Genomic DNA, 21,171 nt, shown 5'->3' on the forward strand with positions numbered 1-21,171 from the left:
AACGTTTGACATTGCTAAATAATCGACATTTGGTAAATTTTAAGTAAATAACCACTTTTATAATTGACTATTTTCCTAATTTTTTGTTTATAATTTGAGAATTATTAAACTCCAAAAGATAGGCAATGAACTAAAATGAAAATACGATGTAGGTAATGTACCATTATACAAGGAGACTAAAGCAAACGAACCGGAACTACAAATAAAGTGGTCAGAAAATCAGTCTGAGTTGCGACAACAAAATTACGAATCATGTCTTACATTAAAAGTGATGGCAAAAAACTATAACTTCTTTTGTAATATATAGAAATCCATGTGATAGGAAACAGTATTTCAGTGTTGCTACCTCTTAGACTGCACAAGTCTTTTAACAAGTAATTGATTCTCTCAGTTACATGGTCCTTCCAACAATCCTCACTAACAAACAAGAAATTGAGAAAACCAAGCCTCTCTGTATAAGTAGAGTCTTTCTCCATTGCAATTACAGCGCTGACATCATCGTTGATCTTGCAGCCTCGCGCTTAATCTCCGCAGCCTTTCCACTGCCTCGGAAATACATGTATACTTGCTGTACAAGGAAAAAAAAATGTTTAGAACATAGGTGAGAAATATATCTACCTAAGTGATTTTTTTTTCTATAGTGACCAGACCTGAATAACCCAGACACTGAGCAGGGACTCGAGGCAGAAGAAACTGAATCCGATGAAGTAAAATATCTGCAGATTAAAATACCCGAAAATCAGAGTAGAAGACCATATTAAATAATGTTACGCTTGCTTTGTCCTTTCCTAAATTTTAAGTGATTTCATTTGAAGCCTTACCCCGACCAAAGCGTGATTACTCAGAACATCAATCGCAGGCAATATACCACTGCCCAAATAATGACACCATACAAACGTTAAGCTCAAAATAACCCAAAGCTACTCACAACACTTTGATGAATTCCTTTTAAATCTCTCAAAGCAACAGTATTATACTTACGTGAGCGATTTTCCCTTAAAGATAATCGGGGGAGCAACCGCAGCAAAGATGCAAAAGCCAATGTGGAGCTACATGTAGGAAAAAGAACACAAGTGTGAGACATATCCATTATTCTTCTATTATTTAATGCTTGACAGTTGAACTACTAAAAAAAATTACCAGGTAAAACATGAAAAACCATCCGAACTTCAGAGCACTATCAGTCCTGAAACAAGAACAGCATGATTGTAAGTATAATAAATCTTATACTGTTCATAGAAAGATACAAAACAAAAAAAAAACAAAAAACAAAAAACAAAAAACAAAAAACAAAAAACCATAGAGAAGACTGTTTCTTAAGGGGGTTATGATAAACAAATACCTTATACATGCTCCGACTGAAGGTATAGAAAAAGCAGAATCATAATGTTATTTATAGCTGGTTATTAAAAGGTCATCCAATCACAGACGAAAATAAGCAAGTTTTTACATTTTAATAGTAGATAAAGATTACCTCATTGCACGATAAAGTGGTCGGTACCACAATACATATCCTCCAGGCACCCCCGAAATAAAGTATATGATAGCCAAAAACCATATTGTTGGACCTACAAGTGAACACAAAATTCAGGGTAAGTTAAGCAAAGGTATACAAACTGAAGCAACCAGACGTCAAACACTAGCTGCAAAACAGACCTTCTCCTTTGATCCAGGCTGTAGTAACAGCAACAACATTCCACAAAAGACACACACATAAACCTGCAGAATGTTATAACTTTTGTTAACACAATATATTATTACGACAGAAAAATGTCTATTTGATATCCTCTACAAAAAAAAAAAAAAAAAAAAAAAAAAAAAAAAAGCGTGTTTGAAATACAGCTTCTTTCAGAGATCGCATATATATGAAAGTAGGTTATTTGGGCAGATACCTAAAACAAGCTGGTAGAATAAATAGTATACAATGAGCTATATGATAAATATGCCTGAGAATGTATCAAATAGATCTTGACATACCCAAAAATGTTGTGAATGCAACGTACTGGACCCTTTGCAGATGTATGGGGATTTCATTTGCAATGTCGTGATGGATAATAGGGAAAAATGGAGGCCAGTTTTTCTCCTCTATGACGATTCCAGCTGAGAATAAAAGTTCAAAATTTTTTGTGAAAAAACATGCCATACATTAATTCTACTTATAAGAACAAAAAATGATGATGCGTATACCTCGTTGAATAGCATCTTCCTTTCGTTTTAATTCCTGAAAAAACATTTATTATTAAGGACACATGTTAAATTTATCAAAACACCAACTATAAGACTTTTTAGAAAATATCAGACGGCTTAAGAAAACGATTGTCCAACAAATGAGTCTCGATGTCTAATTAACAACTAAACCAATAAAAAAGCTACGGCTTCCATTGACTTCATCTAATTAAATTTCAATCACCGAACAAGTTTCCTAAATTCATAAGCATTTCACGAGAAACTCCACAGAGGAAGTTGATTATCTGATAGACGGGTATTAATACCTGTTCCCTCTTTCTTAATTCAGCCTCCTTGGCTTGGAGTTCCTTCTCTTTTGCTCTCAAATCCTATGTATGAACGAGTGAAAATTTGTGACGAACACAATTAAATTGAATCAACAATTAAGCATCGCAATCTATGAGTTAAAAAATGCATATTTCAACTTACCTTGGCATTGTCAAGAGGAATATCGATGGTCGCACCACGATCATAAGGCTCCGGGGGCAGAGGTGAGAGCCTTGAGGTTGCCGGTGGAACACTTCCATGATTCTGAATTAAATGAATAAAGAAAAAACAGATTACTTACTATCAACATGTCTATATTCAGTCAGACACATGACGGAGAGACGATGTATGAACAAGATAACATGACAGAAAGCACAAATACTTAAAAGAACCCATAAGTTGAAGTCATAAATTTACTTTAATTATAATTCATATGGATTTTTTTTTTATAACCGTGGAGTCTGGGTTGGACCCGACTAAATTTCATGAGGCCCTGGCATTATCAACCGGGAGACTACCCCGGTGGCTCCAATTATTGCGTCCTTACCACTAGACCAACACCTTGGAGTTTTCATATGGAAATATGTGCAATTGCAATTCACAAGTCTTCTCAATAACAAGTTAAACAAGACCAACCGAATAAAAACAAGCTTCCAAAATGCATTCGCATCATTGATTTCATTCCTGAATCGGAACACATCTCAGCTATTCGAGCGGCTCAGCAGGAAGGAAAAAGGTAAGCTTACTGGCATATAAAAGGCACCACCACCATAATTTGACTGCCCCGAGGCTTTCCCTCGACCTGCCTGATCCTAATCCGATCATAAAAGAAAATGTTTTTACATTTTATTCACCAATCTGAGGATGAAATTGAACATATAAAAAGTATTGAGAACAAATCAACACATTTCAGATATGACCTATATCCGGAACAAAGTGTATCACATACAATGTATATACATCAGCTTTTCTCATACACTAAAGCATGAATTGGATTCTTTCGTGACATTATAAATTCAAATATCGCCTTCCAATCATAATCAATCTGACAAGGAAGAAGTACAAAGCCCACACAACGACGACAATATGAAGCTTCATTTTACCATCTACAAAGACAGAATAGAATAGGAAAAGAAATAACTATTTAAACAATTAGGATTTAGGTTTTCAAAATCCAAATCCACATCCACGAATGTTCCCAAAACCCAGACAAGGAAATCACAAGAAGAAAAAAAAATGGATTTAAAAAGTATACATCGTGTATTAGAATCATACTCAGAGCGAATCAACATCTTCAAAGACAAGACCAACCCTTCGACCATCACATTGTTAAAAAAAAAAAAAAAAAAAAAAAAGACCAGAGTGCATCGTTTAGAACAGAACGTACCGCAAATGGATTAACCTGTTCTTCATCGAAAGGGTTAGAATCGTAGCGACTCATTTGAGCTATTCGGCAGATCTGAAAAGAAGAAAGACGAGATCTGAAGCGCTAGAGAAGCAAAAGTAGGGTTTCCTTCCCGGTGAAGGGATTTTTAGTTTGGTTCTGGCGATTTGAATTCAGGAGGAAAAGCCACAGAAAGAGAGAGAAATAGAATCGAGATGAACGGTCTCGATTGTAGGCGATTGTTTCCCGATAAAATTCGAAATTGAAACGTAAGAAGAAAAAAAGGGGAAAAAAAAATTAGACAGCGTGAAAGACGACGAGGAAAGTATTATGCTTTAGAATTAGAACACGGAAAAAGAACGAAAGAACGTGGTACGTGAGCATGGTAATCAGATTAAAATAATCAGTTTTACTTTTTAAGGATATTATAATTAGTAATAAAAAGGTAACTTAATCGACACAGTTATAAGAAACGGCATGCGTTTGAAATCGTTTTTCAGTAGTGAAACCGCCTTGGAAGTACAGCTTTTATATATATCCACTTGTGGTTGTTCACGTGCAAAAAAAAAAAAAAAAAAGATTCATTCATATGGAAAAAAAAATTATAAATCACTTTTCTCATTAAAAAGAAAATCATAACCTTAAAGTCATTCACACGGGAAAAATGAATTTCCATTAGCAAGAATTAGCAGTGACAAGAAACAATAATAATGACCAAGAGATGGGTTAGTTGGCTCTTCTTATGGTATGGCTATATAAACATGACTTGAATAAGAAGTCAAATAAACAATGGAATAATGATGACTACAAACAAAACAATTGGCTTGATCAAGCAAAAATCGGAATGCCAAGCGTTGATGCTCAGCGATAGACCGGCAAGAGTTTCAGAATCAGCGTGTGAAGCCCTGGACGGTTTTCTTCTTCAGGTTCGGAGAAGTTTTGTCTTCACTTCTCGAATTCGGTTGACTTTTGTCTATACATCAGTGATTGTGTCGCAAGTCAATCGTCGTATGAGCCGTTGCCATGAGGCTCTCTCCGAATCATGTCTAGAAGGTCATGTACCACTTCCGACATCGGAGGCCTGAATTCCGGCTCCGACTGAAAAGAAAAGATAACAAACAATCATTTCTTTGAAAACCAAAATTACAAGTACTAGGAGTTATGTATTTTTTTTGTTTTATCTATTTACCTGAACACAACGAGCGATGATGTCAGCAAAGTGTGACAAAGATTTTGCAGGGTATTGGTCGTCTAGCGAAGGGTCGACCATCCTCGCCAAAGCATCAATGTCGTGAAGCTGAGGAATCGCCCACCTCACCAAAAACTGCTCTCCTCTGCTCCGGTTTCTGTACACCAAAAATTATTTATTTACTTATATGGGCCTTATGAGGCTTCCTCACAGTTTACTCAAACTTGGAACTGATTTTTCTTTTTCTTTCATTACCTGTCATAAGACTTGCGACCGGTCAAGAGTTCAAGCATAACCACTCCGAAGCTGTAAACATCGCTTTGGTCGGTGTAAATTCCTGATTCGAACTCGGGTGCTCCGTAACCATAAGCCGATAGTAAATGTCCCGACAACTGATAGTGGTACATAAACAGAGTTGTTCAGAATTCGGCGTTGTTCGAGTAAAAATGTTACAGTAATAATGAGACATTAGTTTTACCTGGCTCACAGAACCCGATGATATTAAGGGAGCTAAGCCACAATCCGATATTCGAACGGAAAAGTCTTCGTCAAGAAGGACATTGCTGGACTTGAAATTTCTGTGTACAACCGGTGGATCACAGATCTCGTGCAAATACCTTTATCATAATACAAGAAAGGAAGAAAAATTGTAAGTAATTTGGAAGGCTAATAGACCTTTCTTTCTTTCTCTCACTTTTACTTTTTTTTTTTTTTTTTTTACGTTTCTATATAATAATAATAATAATGGCATGTTCAATACTAATACGTTAATTTGATTTCTAAATTTATTCAGCATTTTCATATAATATTTGTGAAAACGTTGATTGTGAAAGTACTGTTCGATCGCATTAATAATACCAAAAACAAATAATAGAATCGTAATGTGTTAAGACTCAAAAGTAAGTCAAGAAGTAATCTCAGGGTTCTGATACGGCCGGGATTTGGATCTCGTAACGGGAGCAATTGTGATTATATCTTTAATAACAAGAAGAGTAAAAAAACGCAAGCTCCACCGAAACCTAACCTCTTCTCGTTCTTGAGAGAGATTAAGTTATTTGGTTGGAGGCTGATTTCTTATTGAATGAAAAGACCTATTTATAGATAGGTCACTTACAACCCTATTCCTACTTTCCAAATAAAAGCATTTAATTAAATAAATTCGTAATAATAAAATACGTAATTTAAAAACCCAATTCCTTAACTTAAAACTTAAACTTCCTAATTTAAAACCCTTAATTTTCCCAAACTAAAATCCCTTAATAGTAGATACGTATCATTACTCCCCTCCTCCTCTTTGAGCTTGTCCTCAAGCTCAAGTCACCGCCCCGTCTTCCACTTTCCAATCCTCTTCCGCCAACTGAAGGAAGAACAACTTCTTGCAGCGATGACCGGGAGTGAACATCTCGTCGCAGTTGAAGCAAAGCCCCTTGCACGACGATCAGTCATCTCTTGGTAGCTGATCTTCTTGAAGATTTGAGGTTCACCACGTTTCGTTGATGATTTCCACCCACTAGACGCCTCTCCGCCTTGCGAAAAACCTGTACCTTGTCCTGGCGAACAAGCCCTCGGAGCAGGAAAGCCGCCAAATGTTTTTTCCCTTATGTCGTCTGGCAACTTCAGTTCAGTTTTTCGAGCCAAACTCATGGCCACATAGACCGATTCCGGCTTATGGTACTCAACTTCCCGGCGAATGGTATCGGCGAGCCCCGCGCAGAAGTGCCAGATGGCAGACTCTTCTGTTACTTTCGCCGTGCGTCCGAGGCAGGCCTCGAACTTGATGCAGTACTCGTCCACTGTCCCTGTTTGCCGAAGGAATGTGAGCTCGCCGAGGGGGTTGATGCTGGATGGCGGTCCAAAGCGATTCACGCATCGCTCCGCGAAGTTGGCCCATGTGATTGGCTGGGTGGATAATCGGCGAAATGTGCGGAACCACCCCGAGGTCGGGCCCGTTAAGCAGAAGCTCGCTTGTCGGACCTTTCGATCATCAGCCGTACCTTGGTCTTCGAAGAAATCCTCTGCCTTTTGGAGCCATTCGGTCGGGTCCCCGAGTCCGTCGTAGGTAGGGAAATCTAGGCGAGCTGGTTTGAACTCACCTGGACCGCGGTACCCGCGTCTCCCTCCGGAACCACCTGCTGCGCGCTCATCGATGGCGTCTTCATATCGTTCGTCATTGTAGTTGCGGGGTCCTTCATAGCTTGTTTCACAGCTCCTCGCGTCCCACCTATTGCCACCTGCTCCGGCGTTTTTTCCGCGACCCATTCCTCCACCACTGGTGTTGGCGCCGACACCTCCGCTCTGACCATAGCTGCCACCTCGTAGTCCGATGTCGCCACTTGTTTGCAATCTTTCACGGTTGGCGCTGCCTCGAAACCCCGCGGGTGGTTCGACTTGTGGATTATCTCGGAACCCTAATCCTCCGCGAGTCACGAACTACCCCGCCGCACGTCCGTTCGATCCAGCACCACGACTTCCCGATTGAAACGCGATATTGAAGTCATCGCCCTCGTCCGGATAGTCGTTGCGATCTGAGTTTTCTGGGGAGATTCGTGACTCCTCTTCAGTTTTTCTGTGGTCTGCCCTGCGAGACTCCTCTTTTGGTTCGCCATCTGCTACTTTTCGCGGAGCAGATCCCGACACTTGGCCCCTTAATTCGTCCAGACGAAGAGAGTGTGTCTGGATCTCGTTCTGTACGGATTTTAGGGTTTCTGTCGTCATGTTTTGGTTTGCTGCGACCGCTGCTAGAGACGTGGCTTGCTCAGCCATGATTTTCTTGATTTCTGCCATGAATTCCTTCATTGGTGCTCCTATTTCGAGATTCGGCTCTGATACCAAAATTGATACGGCCCGGGATTTGGATCTCGTAACGGGAGCAATTGTGATTATATCTTTAATAACAAGAAGAGTAAAAAAACGCAAGCTCCACCGAAACCTAACCTCTTCTCGTTCTTGAGAGAGATTAAGTTATTTGGTTGGAGGCTGATTTCTTATTGAATGAAAAGACCTATTTATAGATAGGTCACTTACAACCCTATTCCTACTTTCCAAATAAAAGCATTTAATTAAATAAATTCGTAATAATAAAATACGTAATTTAAAAACCCACTTCCTTAACTTAAAACTTAAACTTCCTAATTTAAAACCCTTAATTTTCCCAAACTAAAATCCCTTAATAGTAGATACGTATCAGGTTCAGTCTCATTTTATTATGAACAAGTCATTAGAGGATCATCGAGGTTTACGAGTGAACTGTTTAGTCGATTAAGTTATTTTTTTAGTTGGTAGAGAAATGTAATCAGAGAGATAAGTTTAGTTTATCAGTAATAATAACAAGAGCGAGCGTCCTATGAGAGCGATTACTTACTCCAAGGCTCTTGCGGCTCCGAGAGCCATTCTGGTGCGAGCGTTCCAAGAAAGCTTGCGTTTGAAGTCATCATCGGAGTGCAAAGCATCTTGAATCGAACCATTGCTGCAATATTCGTAGACGAGAAGCCTTTGACCATGCTCGGCACAATACCCCGTCAGCTCAACCACGTTCGCGTGCCTGATCCGATCGATGTTGTTCACAAGCTCGATAAACTCTTCGTCCTTTTGCTGACTAGTCACTCTCTTGTCCAGTTTCTTCACTGCAAGTAGCTGCCAAAAAAAACATTTGTTGTAAATTGATGAAACTAAGCAATTAAATATGAAAACAACACAGTTTTATGTGGAAATAGAAAATAAATAAATAAATACCCTAGCAGTCACTATGACGAAAAAACTAGTTACAGTTCGAGAGGAAAAAAAACACCAAAGGGAAAGTGACAAAACCCATAGCAAAATTCAGGAAACTGAATGGGTCCTAGTGGATCCCTCACCCACAACTTGAAAATCAGATTTGTCGCCTTTTGGGCCTAACCAACCCATTCGGGTCACCAAACTCTTAACAAAAAGCATAGCCTAATCATATTATTAACGCATGAAAACTAACGCTACATATTTGGCGATGCGTGTGTGTGTGAGAGAGAGAGAGAGAGAGAGGCCAACGATACCTTTCCATCGGGAAGCTGAGCCCTATATACACTCCCGAGAGTGCCTCCTCCGATAACATTATCCTGAGAAAAGCTGTCGGTGTATTGCTGAAGGGAAGCGATGCTGAAAAACTTGGCGGAAGTGGAAGCGTGGCGGGCTTTATGGTGAGGGGGCTCCACCTCAGATATATTGGAGGGAAGAAGAGGCTCTGCAATGACCTTCTCAGGCACCGGAACTGGCGGCGGCGGTGGCGGTGGTGGCGGTGGTGTCATTATTGGTGGTGGTGGTGGCGGCGGAGGCGGAGGCGGCGGAGGCGGAGGCGGAGGCATCAAGCGCTCGTCAAGCACGCCGAAATCTATCTTATGACCCTCTTGCTTCGGTGTTTCCGTGCCCGGCCATTGCAAGTTTATCTCTTTTTTGTTTTCTTGCTTCGGAATCGCTCCCATTCTTCTCGTCTCTACTGCCGGACTCTCCTTTGCCTTTACAACTGCTTCTTTTGGAGCTGCTTCAAAGAAGAAGAAGAAAAAAAAAATGTTCAGTAGAGCTAACGGGTTTATATAGAATAACTTCTTGTTGTATTGGTCTATTAGTAAGGGAGATTTTAAGAGGGAAGGCATTGAATATTTAGACTGAGAGTGTATCAGGAAAGTCCCAGGTCTCTCGAATTACCCGAGCTGGAGCTCCTGAAAAATTCAAATTTTGCAACTCTGACTACCAAAGTACTAACTAAATCAACAATAACTAAGTTTCCTTATCCATAAATAAGTCCCATCAAATTTACATTCTCTATATAGTACCTTTTTGGACTTCGTTGGTTGTTGAAAGCAACGGGCCATTGTTCGGTGGAGGATTCTCTCGGTCAGCTTGATAGGCGCCGATCCGCCGCCGCTTCGAAACCCTGTCGGCAGCTCTTCTTCGCCGCGAACATCTCGCTACGAAGAGCAGAAGTGCTAATGCAAAGACGATGAATGAAAATACCCCGGCAATAGATATCAACACCACTTTCTTAACGGTCTTCTTTGATCCCCCGGAGTTGTTGGAAGAAGCCTCCGTCGTTGACGGCCCGTCGGCCGGTTTCACAGGTGTTCTCCCGCCAGGTGTCGTCGTCCCGGAAGCCGAAGGAGGGGGTGGCGGGGCCGGCGGGGACGCCAAGGTCGGCGGGGACAATGGAGAAGCTATTGGAGCACTGACTGTCGAGTTAAACGGGTTCCCATCTTTTCTGAAACAAAACTTGAATTATTCAGAAAGGCAGGAAAAAAAATATTAAGATGGATTCTGAATAATATATATAGTGAAAACAATTTACTGAGCTAAATTGAGCCCAAGGAAAGGAATGAATGTATATAAATAAATATTTCCTGGAAGAATTTGAGGGAACAATCCAAAGATGGTATTACTTGAAAGCGGGGATGGCAAACAACTTCTCCGGTATCGGTCCAGAGAAAAGATTGTTCTCTACATTTCTGTTTGATGATGGTAAATCCCAAAAAACAAGTTAGTCGAAGAAACAACAATATGGCAATAAAGGGAACAGTGTTAAGGTATCGAGAATATTACAAATCTCTCAGTGGAAGATCTTGTAAGACATCGAGTGTTCCAGAGAGACTATTGCTCTGCAAGCGACTGCAATTGAAAGTGCTTGAGATATTTATTCTGGGTATTGAACTATAAACGGCTCAATTTTAAAAGAAACAACACTTACAGAGTGGTCACCGATGACAAACTTTGGAAAGACGGTGGTAGTTCTCCACTTAGATTGTTACTCGAGAAATCCCTGCAAAAAATTAGTTCATGTAAATTACTTTTGAGAAGTTTATTGGAAAAAGAATTTAAAGTTCAGAACAAAACCGTACAAATTTATCAGCCCCGTGAGCGGGCCAAACGAATCTGGTAGCTCTCCACTCAAAAGGTTACCGTTAAGAGACCTGAACGAAGGGAAAACAAAAACAAACAAAAAAACCTCATCTTAAATTTGCATTACACATAGACGACACGGCTCAAAACTACTCCAGAAGGGAAATGAAAAATTAAAATTAAAATTGCATACAGGGCTGCGAGCAGAGTCAAGGACGATAGTGAATCCGGGATGCTTCCAGTGAACTGATTAGCTGAAAGAAATCTGTCGAAGCATAGAAATCACATACTTGGCTAAATTTAAGAAGAACATAAAAATGGATAAAAGAACATGAAAAAGAAGAAGCTATATTGAAGGCCCAACATACAAGTTTTGCAATGTAACAGGCAAATTGGATGGAATACTTCCGCCGATGTGGTTATTGCTCAAGTCTCTGCCATAACATCACGGCAACAATTAGTGATATCAACCAAACAAATACAAAAAGTCTGTAATTGTTTACACTCATTGCCAAATTTGCAACGCAAAACTGTACGAAGAAAATACTCATGAATTCAGCACTGTAAGTCGGGCTACAGAAGGAATACAGTTTAGTGCTCTCCGAAAGCAGTCAATTACAGTTGACCAACATTTTTATCTATTTTTTATTTTGTGTAAATATGGAAATTGTGGTGGGGAAGAGATGGTACCACTTACATTCCGCTGATCAAAGTGAACATGTTCAAATCGTTACCCAGTTCTCCTCCAAGATTAGCAGCGTTCACAGTTCTATAATCACAAAGCAAATTTCAAAAACCAACAAATGAACGAACGTGCATATAGGTGACAGAACGTTAACCGGGAATGAAGAGGACTAAAAGTAAGAAGAAGGTTGTTACCATACATTCTTAATATGTTTGTACCATTGCATTGAACGCCTTGCCATGCCTCGCCACATGGGTCTCCTCCGGCGCCGAGCCAACCCGGAAGAGCGGGTGAGTTTAGTGAGACATACAGGCTATTTATCGCGGCCACTGAAACAAATACAACCAGGTCAAACATATCGTATATTTCGTGATGATTTTGATTGCTGAGTTCCAATGCTTCAAAGCAGAAAATGAAAAAACAAAAAAAAAAGCAAAAAAAAAAACAAAAACAAAAACAAAAAAGAAAAAAACCAAAAACATCAATTTTGAATCGAGCAAGTTGATGGGTTATGACTCTTCAAGGCTATGACACTTTGAGAAAAAAAAAAAAAAAAAAAAAAAAAAGTATTGACATCAAATTTTTTTTAAGCGGTATGAAGTGTGGGAGTTTTAATTGTTGATCTCATGTCAATTTTGATGAGGCGGTTCGGTCAATTTTGAGCTCAAAATAAATCCCAGTCTTGTAAAATACAGAACCAACCTAAACACCAAACTTAAATTCTGGTCAATAATCCATGCTAAATATTTACACAGGCAAATCAAGTAGGCAGAGGAGCAATTAAATTGCTTTAAACACAGGGGGAAAAAATAATCTTACCATCATTGGGATCAGTTATTCCAAGCGACAATTGAACAAAGCAGATAAACGCTAGTCCAAGAACTAACTGACCATAGATCTTCAAGTCCTCGCACTTCAACACATGCCTCTCTCTACCCATTGATCCCAAACTCTTTTTTTTCTCTCTCTCTAGAAACTCTCTTTTTTTCACAACCTCATCTGAAAATTGAACCCCGAAACCGTAATTGGGACAATCAAAGAGAATGAAAAAGGTCAGTGATCTTCTCTCAAATCTTATCAACAAAACTCAACAACTTTCACAGACACATGTAAATGCAGTTGTATCTATCTAGACAAGGTGAGAGAAAGGTTGACGAATTTAGCAAATGCTGAGGCAAAATCGACTTCCTAAAAAAAGTAGAGATTTGGGTTTCGTAAAAGAAAAAGTCTATGTTGCTTTTGGTTTTATATAAAATGAAACTTCGGAGCGAAGGTTCAATGAATTCTTCAGAAGTAATGATGTTTGAGACGTAAGCAAAGAAGTTGCATCAAAATTTCTCAGAATTAAAGTTTCATATACTGCTTTCATTTATTTTGTTTTATACAATTATACGGTTATCATATAGAGCGTAGAAGAAGAGTAGTTGGTACTTTATTTTCTCATTATTTTACCTGGGACAAATCTCTGAAACCCTAACCTATTTTCTAGAATGAAGAGCTTGAAGAAAATAAAAATTAAAAAAAGGAAGCGAAATGAAATGTTGAGAAAAAGGTACAGGTTGTGGGGGTGTGTGAGTGAGTAGGTTCTCTGAAACTCGGATAACTTTTTCTAACTTTCATTTTATTTATTTTTAATTTTTGTTTGTTATTGCTTTTATTTTTATTATTTTGGCTCCCTGTATTTGTTTTGTACAAGTAGGAGTGAGTGTGCAAGCCAGCGATCGTAATAACTCTTTTACGTGACTTCGAGACTAGTGGGTCTTTCCCACGTTTCCATAAGCGCGCGTGTGATACACCTGGAAGCTTATGTGAAAGACTTTTAAAGACCTGAACGATTAAAGTAGAAAAATAAGAGACGAATGAAATTTTGTAAGTTCCATTATTTTAAAAAATTTAGTATTACCATTAAAATTTTAAAATCATAAATACAAAATGACATGTAAAAAACAATCGCTTTCTAATCTTAAAAATTTCAGAGGCAGCTTTGCAAAAAAACAATCAATCCACATGTAACTTCTTCTACATTAATAGTGTATTTAATTCAAATTAATTTTGGTAGATTTTTTTTTTTTTCCCTTTCACGTGTGATTTCATTTTACTTACTATTTGTTTAATTCTAACAATAATTATACTCGATTGAAAAATCATCGCTAAAATTTTTTTCAGCCTCTCTCATACTAAATTTTCTTAACCAAATCAATTAATCATGGTGATTAAAAATTCATACCTCTTTGGCTTTGGCTTTCTTGATGTCAGCGACAACAATGGAGATCTTGATGTAACTGGCCTTTTTAAGACTAAAATCCTCGGAAAAGAAATCCATCATAATAATCCTCATATTCTCAATCATGGAGATGATCGGCAAAGAAAGGCAACATGAAGAACACTATACAACGACGAGCGCGCCGCAGTTAGTGTCGAAGAAGAGAAAAACCACCACGCTGAGGTTGCCCTTAGTGCGGTCACATAGAGAGCTTAGAACTGTGGGGGTTAAAATTTTCATTTTTATTAAAACATTTATTGGACCTTTCGAAATCCAAAATTTGTGAAAAGCCGCTCTCAATTCTTCGACCCAAGTGAACAACGATTAACTACCTCGGGCGGTTCGATCCAAGGCCGAACCAAGTGATCGCACCCGGGCCAAAAGTGTGAACTCGAAAGTCTCGAGCTAGGTGTTCTCCGATCAACCCACCTCTCAGAGGAGGAGGAGTGGTCGTGCCTTTTGTGTATAGGCTGCCTACGTGCCCGTGTGTGGGATCAGGTCAGAACGTAGTTCAAGGCGCATGTAACGCATGATGAGGCACGGAGCCTGGGGAGAGGGCGTTCTCAACGAAGGAGACGGCGCGCAGAGGAGTCCTCGGCGGCGTCTCAGGACTTCGGAAAATCGCGGACGCGTCTAGTGTGTTAGACGCGTAGGGGATTTTCGATAGAAAACCCTAGGAGTGTGCCTGGGCACTAATCTCTGCGTTCGATCAGAGGGAGCGACGTCCGGGAGTCCCCGAGAGTGCTTCGGAACCTCTGAGAACGAGAGAGAGACTTGTAGAGAGCACTTCAGGCCAGAGATGGCATCAAGAGAAGCAAAGGAGAGCGAAAATTCGAGCGTATCGATTAGAGTGAATTAGGTTGCTTCCCCCTCAATGAGAGGGGGTATTTATAGTTGTTTGAGGGTCTTAGGAGGCTCCTTTCTCGTCCATGTGGGACTAGGGGCGCGCGCACCGTCAAGAGGAGGCGCGCAGTGTGTGCGCAGCGCACAACGCGCGGCGCACAGGATACGCCGCACTGCGCGCGGCGAGCGCCTGGCTGAATTTTAGTGGGCCTTCGCGGCCTTTGTTCTATTGGGCCCGTTGGACTGTTTTGGGCTTCGGATATTGCGCTTGTCGTGAAATACGAAGGTCTCTACTCGACGAGCGAGATTTGACTCGGGGAGCGTGACTCGAGGCTCGACTCGAAGAGAATGTCCCGAGGTTTAGTTCGAGGAACGAGGCTCGACTCGAGGAGAAAGACTCGACTCGAGGAGCGAAGCTCGACTCAAGGAGAACGACTCGACTCGAAGGAAATGTCCCGAGGTTCAGTTCGAGGAACGAGGCTCGACTCGAGGAGAACGACTTGACTCGAGGAGCGAAGCTCGACTCGAGGAGAACGACTCGACTCAAGGAGCGAAGCTCAACTCGAAGGATTGAGAGTCTCAGTGCGAGGGCTTGTCGGCGACTTGTGATGGAAGGCTTGCCACTCTTCAGGACCTCCGGCCTAACCATCGACCCTTTGAGCGGCGCGTCTTCTCGGCGTTCCGGATTTTCCGAAAACGAACAACAACACTTATAACTCTTGCAACCTCGAGTTCGTCGATTATCTTCATATTCATTGACTTCGCTTTGTAATCAATGTCTCGAAGTCAATAAAGTAATTCTTTTCTGTTGAAGTTTACTTTTGTTCATTACGTTTAGTAATCCGTTTCAATTACGAAGTCTTTTGAGATCAACCTAATTATAAAAAATTGAATAAGCACGTTATCATAGTTTTTTTGTGATTGTTGAAGGCTCGGATTCTGACGTCAACAATTTGGCGCCGCTTTTGGGAAACGGTATCAAAAGATCAACCTCGAAAAGAAACGAGCTAAGCTCGTTATAAGAAAAAGAATCGCCACTATGTCTACCTCTCTAGATTGCACCGCTGAGATCGAGGCCCAGGCTCGAACTCAAGCGATCTTAGACATGTTGGAAAAAAAATTCTACGCACAAGAGGAGAGACACCGAGCCCTAAGTGCCCGCGTGGAAAACCTCGCGACCCCTCCTCCGTCTATCCCCGGCTTACGAGCTGAGACAAAGGGAATTACCGAGCAAGGTTCAGTCCAAAATGCGGTCTCGACCGTGCAGGCTAACCAATCTCTACCAACAGGCACCCGTCTAGATTTCAATGGAATACGCGTAGCCTCGTCAAGCACATACCCGATCCTCGTCAGGCACTCGCCAAAATGCGATCTCGACCGTGCAAGCTAACCAATCTCTACCAAAAGGCACCCGCCTAGATTTCAATGGGCTTCATCGTCAGTCACTCTAGTCGGTGCAAATGTTTTGCCTCCGCCTCCTCCAGGCAGACCTCATTCTGGATTCACTATCGGTGACCCCGATGGAGTCCCTACCAAAAATCAAATGGGCCTCCCTGTCCACCAGGTATGAGGACCGTCTCTGACCAATTCAGAGCTCATTGAACAATCCACGACGACTCAATTTCGTGGAGGGTTTCAACTGCCCCAATTGATCCCAACATGAACGAGTTCCAAAAGTATAAGGAAGCGATCGCGGCAGAGTTCAGAACCATCCATTCAAAGTTTCACAGCGCAACCAGCTCGGCTCCAGAGATAGGCCGACTTATTGCCGAAATTGGACGAACCTCTTTCACCAAGAAAATCACCGATGTGTTCATTAGGGATGTGGGGGAGGTTCGCCTACCTTGTTACAATGGAACATCGAGTCCAAAGGCTTACATGATGTCCTTCAAAATCGCGATGGGATGAGCTCAGTTAAGAGACTACGAACGAGAGGCGGGCTACTGCCAGCTGTTCGCAGAAAGTCTCTATGGGTCCTCCCTTGAATGGTTTTCGAGGTTAGAAGCCAATTCCATCGACAATTTTACACAATTTTTGGCGGCCTTCCCTAAGCATTATTTGATGTTTGTCGAAGATGAATTCACCATGGCCGACCTTTTGGGCGTCCAGCAGATGGATCCTGAGTCTCCAAAAGACTTCATGAAAAAATATCAAACATTGACAATTATTCGGCCTTGACTGCCCTTAAAAATGAACAATGGTACGAATCCAAATTTTGTTTGGAAATGACTATCAACCGTCCCTTGATCATCGAGGAAGCAATCCATCGAGCTTTTAACTTCGCGAAAGTGGAGGAAGAGACCAACTTATTGGACAAGAAATAAAAAATCGTGAAAAAGGCTCAAACCAACCAGGCAAATACCTGGACACGACTTGGAAACGGAGGGAATAACCCTAAAAAGGCAAATACATGGGTCGTACCTTTGTCCCTCCATCAGTGTGTCTGCTTCCCCACGCCGAATGGGATAGGGGAGGTAAGAGGAAATCAAATGGCCGCGAGGAGTTGTTACCTTACAATCCACAAACTTAAAAAGAATGAGACGTTAGACAAATAATAGGAGTTATTGAACGTCGAACCAGCTAAAAACCTTGATAACGCGAAGCCTAGCGAAGTCAGATAGCTCGACGAACAAGACTCTCCCGAGATCGAGATGACGGTTCAAGTCCAGCTCGACGGCACAGATCTGGGCAAGTGCATCGGGATCGGAGCCGAGCTCAAGGGTAATATTCGAAGAGAGCTTATTTGTTTACTAAAAAGAAACAAATCAACTTTCTCCTGGACAACAGAAGACTTGCCTGAAATTAGTATCGACATCGCATCTCATCAACTCAATGTCGATCCTATTTTCAAACCCGTGAAACAGAATAGGCGAAAGCTTGGTCGTGATCGAGCCAAAGTCATCAACGACAAGGTTGACAGACTTTTGGGTGCTGGCTCAATCCGCGAGGTTAAATACCCGGACTGGCTGGCCAACACTGTCGTCATAAATAAGAAAAACAGCAAGTGGAGAGTCTGCATCGACTTCACTGATTTGAATAAAGCTTGTACTACGGACAGTTTTCCCGTGCCTCACATCGAGCAACTCGTCGAGGAAACTGCGGGACATCAGATGTTATCATTCATGGACGCATTTCAGGATATAACAAATTCTTATGCATTCAAATGACCAAGAAAAGAACGCGTTCATAACATATTGAGGGATTTACTGTTATAAAGTGATGCCATCCAGTCTCAAGAATGCCGGAGCAACCTACCAAAGACTGGTAAATGAAATGTTTGCAGAAAAGATATGGAAAACAATGGAGGTTTACATCGACGATATGTTGGTAAAATCTCTAAGAGAGAACAACCATGTTTGGCACCTGGAAGAGTGTTTCGAGATACTCAACAAATATCAAATGAAACTAAATCCAGCGAGGTGCTCATTCGGTGTATCTTCCGAAAAATTCCTTGGTTACACAAAGAGGAATTGAAGCGAATCCGAATCAATTACATGCCCTGAGAGAGATGTTATCCCCACAGAATAGGCGAGAAGTACAAAGACTAACTAGCCGTATAGCCGTACTCAATCGTTTCATTTCTCGATCGACGGAAAAATGTCTTCCATTTTACCACCTCCTTAAAGCAAACAGAGAGTCAAAATGGAATGAGGAATGCGAAAATGCATTCCAGGAACTAAAAAATTACCTGGCTACAAAGCCTGTAGAGGGAGAGCCATTCTACCTCTACGCAGCCGTATCCCATGCGACAGTAAGCGGTGTCCTGGTTAGAGAGGACCGCGGAGACCAACGGCCTGTCTTTTACATAAGCAGATCGCTGGTAGACGCTGAGACTCGATACCCTGCTATGGAAAAACAGGCTTTGGCAGTAGTCTCGGCAGCTCGTAAGCTTCAACCTTATTTCTAATCTCACTCCATAGTGGCAATGACAACCTTATCACTCCGAACTTTTTTTCATAGTCCCAATCAGCCTGGGAGATTGACGAAATGGGTAGTGGAACTTAGTGAGTACGATATCGAATATCGGACTAGGACATGCGCCAAATTGCAAGTTTTGGCAGACTTCTTGTCGAGCTCCCTAAGGAAGACCCCACTATTATGGAGATCGACGAGATTTGGAATTTGAAATTTGACGGAGCCTCGTCCAAACAAGGTGTCGGAGTAGCAATTCACTTGACCTCTCCTCACGCCGAAATAATCAAACAATCCTTCATACTCGACTTCGCTACGTCAAACAACGAAGCCGAATATGAAACCTTGATAGCCTGATTACAATTGGTTAAGGTCGTCGCTGCTAAACGAGTCCACGCATTTTTTGATTCTCAGCTTGTCGCCTGCCAATTCTCCAGTGCATATGAAGCAAGGGAGGACCGAATGGTTGCTTATTTGATAGTCCTTAAAAGCATGTCATCTCAGTTCGAGTACTTCAAGCTCACGCGCATCCCGTGAGGTGAAAACACTTCGGCAAACGCATAGGCAGCTTTAGCATCCACCTCAGATCTCGATTTGAAACGCATCATATCGGAAGAGACAATCAAACAACCTTCTATAGTTATTTATGTGAATACAATAATGACTATAGAAGGAGGGATTTGTAGAGAGGAAATCTTCAATTACATCACTACCAGTGCAGTCCCAAGCGACAAATTGGGAAGGCAAAAAACTCGCCCTGAGAAGCGCGAGGTTTTGCATAATCGACAGAGTCCTGTTCAAAAGAAGCTTCACTGGCTCATACCTAAGGTGCATTGGAATAACCAAATCCCAATCATGGACGTACATGAATGAGAGTGCGGAAGCCATGCAGGAGGACGTTATTTTGTCATAAAAATAAAAAGACATGGCTACTTCTGGCCTACAATGCTTGCTGACTGCGAAAAACATTCGCGGCATTGTGACTGTGAAAAACATTCACGACATTATACATCCCGCTGAAGAATTTTCCTCGATCATGCCACCTTACCTATTTATGAAATGGTCCATGGATATCATGCGACCAATGCTCATTGCCCCCGGTGGCCTGCGGTTTCTTTTGATTCTGACGGACTCTTTTTCTAAATGGGTCGAGGCGGGCGCGTTCATTCCAGTGAAATATATCGATGTAGAATCCTTCATCTGGCAGAATATAATATGTTGTCATGGAACACCACGAGAAATCGTGGCAAACAATGGGGCACAACTCATTTCTAAAAAATTCAGACAATTCTGCTTCAACAACAACGTCAAACTAAGGATGTCTACTCCAAGGTATCCTCGAGGAAACGGGCATGCTGAAACAACAGATAAGACCATCGTGAACTCGATCAAAAACAAACTGAGAGTAAAAAAAGGGACGGTGGGCTGAGGAGCTACCCGGAGTACTATGGGCGTATCGAACCAGCCCGCGACGACCTACTGGGGAAACCCCATTTTTCTCTACTCCATGGTGTCAGGTACGTAATACCAGTCGAACACTAAGTCTAAACTTTGAGGATGATGCAAGCTTACCAAAACGAAAGCGAAAATGACACATCATTATATGACTCACTTGACTTCGTCGACAAAAAACGAGAACATGCACTGATTAGATTGTCTCAATACAGACAATCGATCACCAAATTCTATAATAAAATATCAATATGCGGAAGTTCAAAGTCGGAGATTTAGTTCTTCGAAAAAGTCTTTCAGAACACTGCGAAAATAAACACAAGGAAACTCAGTGCGAACTAGGAGGGTTCTTATCGAGTCACCCAGGTCATCCATCCCTGAGTCTGTGAACTCGAAACACTAGGGGGAATTCCTGTTTTGAGATAGTGGAATGTTATCAACCTAAAAAAGTACTACTATTGAAGTAGTATGAATAGAACTACGACTAGCTTGATACTTGCATAACGGTACGTAGGCAGTCTCCCGACGTGGTGTCGAAGTCGAATACCGAGCCACCTCACGCTTACGAGCTCGCACTCTGTAAATCAGGCGAAGAACGAATTCGGACTGATCCAGTTTGCAAATACCTTGTGACATAAAAATGGAGTACGAACCCTTGAAATATCTATCATAGATCCATCTTTTCTTTCCATCGAGCGAGGAAGAGCGAGCAAGTCTTTTCATTCGCGGATGTCGAGGTTGACATCGAAGTCGCCTCCACATCCATCCTAAACAGCAATTTGGGGACAACCTAAAAGTCACTACAAAATCTATAATTTCTAAGTGTTTGAGAGGTCTGAAGAGATCTGAAACACTTAGCGAATTTTTAAAAAAATCTATAATTTCTAAGTGTTTGCGAGGTGTGAAGATATTGTTGTCCATGATGCCCACAAGAAGAGTAGTAGTCTTTACTTATGTACATTTGATGTAATAAAGTCTCACGAAGACTCTTGCTTTTAACTGCTGAATCATTAATAAAAGTTGAAACGTTCATTCATTCTTCCTTGTCTGTTTGAAGCTTTATGATAATCTATAGTCGTTAGTCCTTA

At 41.2% G+C, this 21,171-nt stretch overlaps 2 protein-coding genes across 4 annotated transcripts; both read right to left on the bottom strand.

Annotated features, from left to right (window-relative positions):
- Nucleotides 1–208: 208 nt before the first annotated feature.
- On the bottom strand, nucleotides 209–4,228 carry SCAMP3 (Secretory carrier membrane protein (SCAMP) family protein). Of its 2 annotated transcripts, XM_089616236.1 has the most exons (13): nucleotides 3,881–4,228; nucleotides 3,240–3,305; nucleotides 2,656–2,757; nucleotides 2,493–2,555; nucleotides 2,188–2,221; nucleotides 1,978–2,100; nucleotides 1,657–1,719; nucleotides 1,475–1,568; nucleotides 1,141–1,186; nucleotides 982–1,049; nucleotides 822–870; nucleotides 651–716; nucleotides 209–568 (listed from the first exon to the last, which is right to left on the bottom strand). In XM_089616236.1, the coding sequence occupies exons 1-13, from the start codon at nucleotides 3,932–3,934 to the stop codon at nucleotides 482–484; spliced, it is 915 nt and encodes a 304-aa protein (XP_089472362.1). In that variant the 5' UTR covers nucleotides 3,935–4,228; the 3' UTR covers nucleotides 209–481. The 2 variants fall into 2 exon arrangements, with proteins under 2 accessions (XP_089472362.1, XP_089472363.1); XM_089616237.1 differs by lacking the exon at nucleotides 3,240–3,305.
- A 251-nt stretch (nucleotides 4,229–4,479) lies between these two features.
- LOC149408119 (protein STRUBBELIG-RECEPTOR FAMILY 3-like) lies at nucleotides 4,480–13,158 on the bottom strand. 2 transcript variants are annotated; one of them, XM_089616235.1, is made up of 17 exons: nucleotides 13,066–13,158; nucleotides 12,433–12,612; nucleotides 11,813–11,942; nucleotides 11,626–11,697; nucleotides 11,297–11,362; nucleotides 11,122–11,193; nucleotides 10,928–10,999; nucleotides 10,777–10,848; nucleotides 10,632–10,697; nucleotides 10,472–10,537; nucleotides 9,872–10,293; nucleotides 9,095–9,576; nucleotides 8,428–8,699; nucleotides 5,545–5,683; nucleotides 5,322–5,458; nucleotides 5,067–5,223; nucleotides 4,480–4,975 (listed from the first exon to the last, which is right to left on the bottom strand). In XM_089616235.1, the coding sequence occupies exons 2-17, from the start codon at nucleotides 12,551–12,553 to the stop codon at nucleotides 4,877–4,879; spliced, it is 2,445 nt and encodes an 814-aa protein (XP_089472361.1). In that variant the 5' UTR covers nucleotides 12,554–12,612; nucleotides 13,066–13,158; the 3' UTR covers nucleotides 4,480–4,876. The 2 variants fall into 2 exon arrangements, with proteins under 2 accessions (XP_089472361.1, XP_089472360.1); XM_089616234.1 differs by having other exon boundaries at nucleotides 9,095–9,579; nucleotides 13,066–13,126.
- Between the last annotated feature and the right edge of the window lie 8,013 nt (nucleotides 13,159–21,171).

The sequence above is a fragment of the Urtica dioica genome, chromosome 1 (assembly GCF_054948205.1).
Source record: "Urtica dioica subsp. dioica isolate 48M chromosome 1, U.dioica_male_clone48M_v1_H2, whole genome shotgun sequence".
Classification (NCBI taxonomy): Eukaryota; Viridiplantae; Streptophyta; class Magnoliopsida; order Rosales; family Urticaceae; genus Urtica; species Urtica dioica.

Excerpts from the sequence above, each read along its gene's own strand:
- SCAMP3 (XM_089616236.1), bottom strand. The coding sequence starts at position 3,934 with ATGAGTCGCTACGATTCTAACCCTTTCGATGAAGAACAGGTTAATCCA. Across the intron at positions 2,101-2,187 it reads GGAAGATGCTATTCAACGAG|CTGGAATCGTCATAGAGGAG; the intron begins GTATACGCATCA and ends TTTTATTCTCAG. Across the intron at positions 569-650 it reads TCAGTGTCTGGGTTATTCAG|CAAGTATACATGTATTTCCG; the intron begins GTCTGGTCACTA and ends TTCCTTGTACAG.
- LOC149408119 (XM_089616234.1), bottom strand. The coding sequence starts at position 12,553 with ATGGGTAGAGAGAGGCATGTGTTGAAGTGCGAGGACTTGAAGATCTAT. Across the intron at positions 10,538-10,631 it reads GATCTTCCACTGAGAGATTT|AAATGTAGAGAACAATCTTT; the intron begins GTAATATTCTCG and ends ATCATCAAACAG. Across the intron at positions 8,700-9,094 it reads CTCAGCTTCCCGATGGAAAG|CTACTTGCAGTGAAGAAACT; the intron begins GTATCGTTGGCC and ends TTTTTTTGGCAG.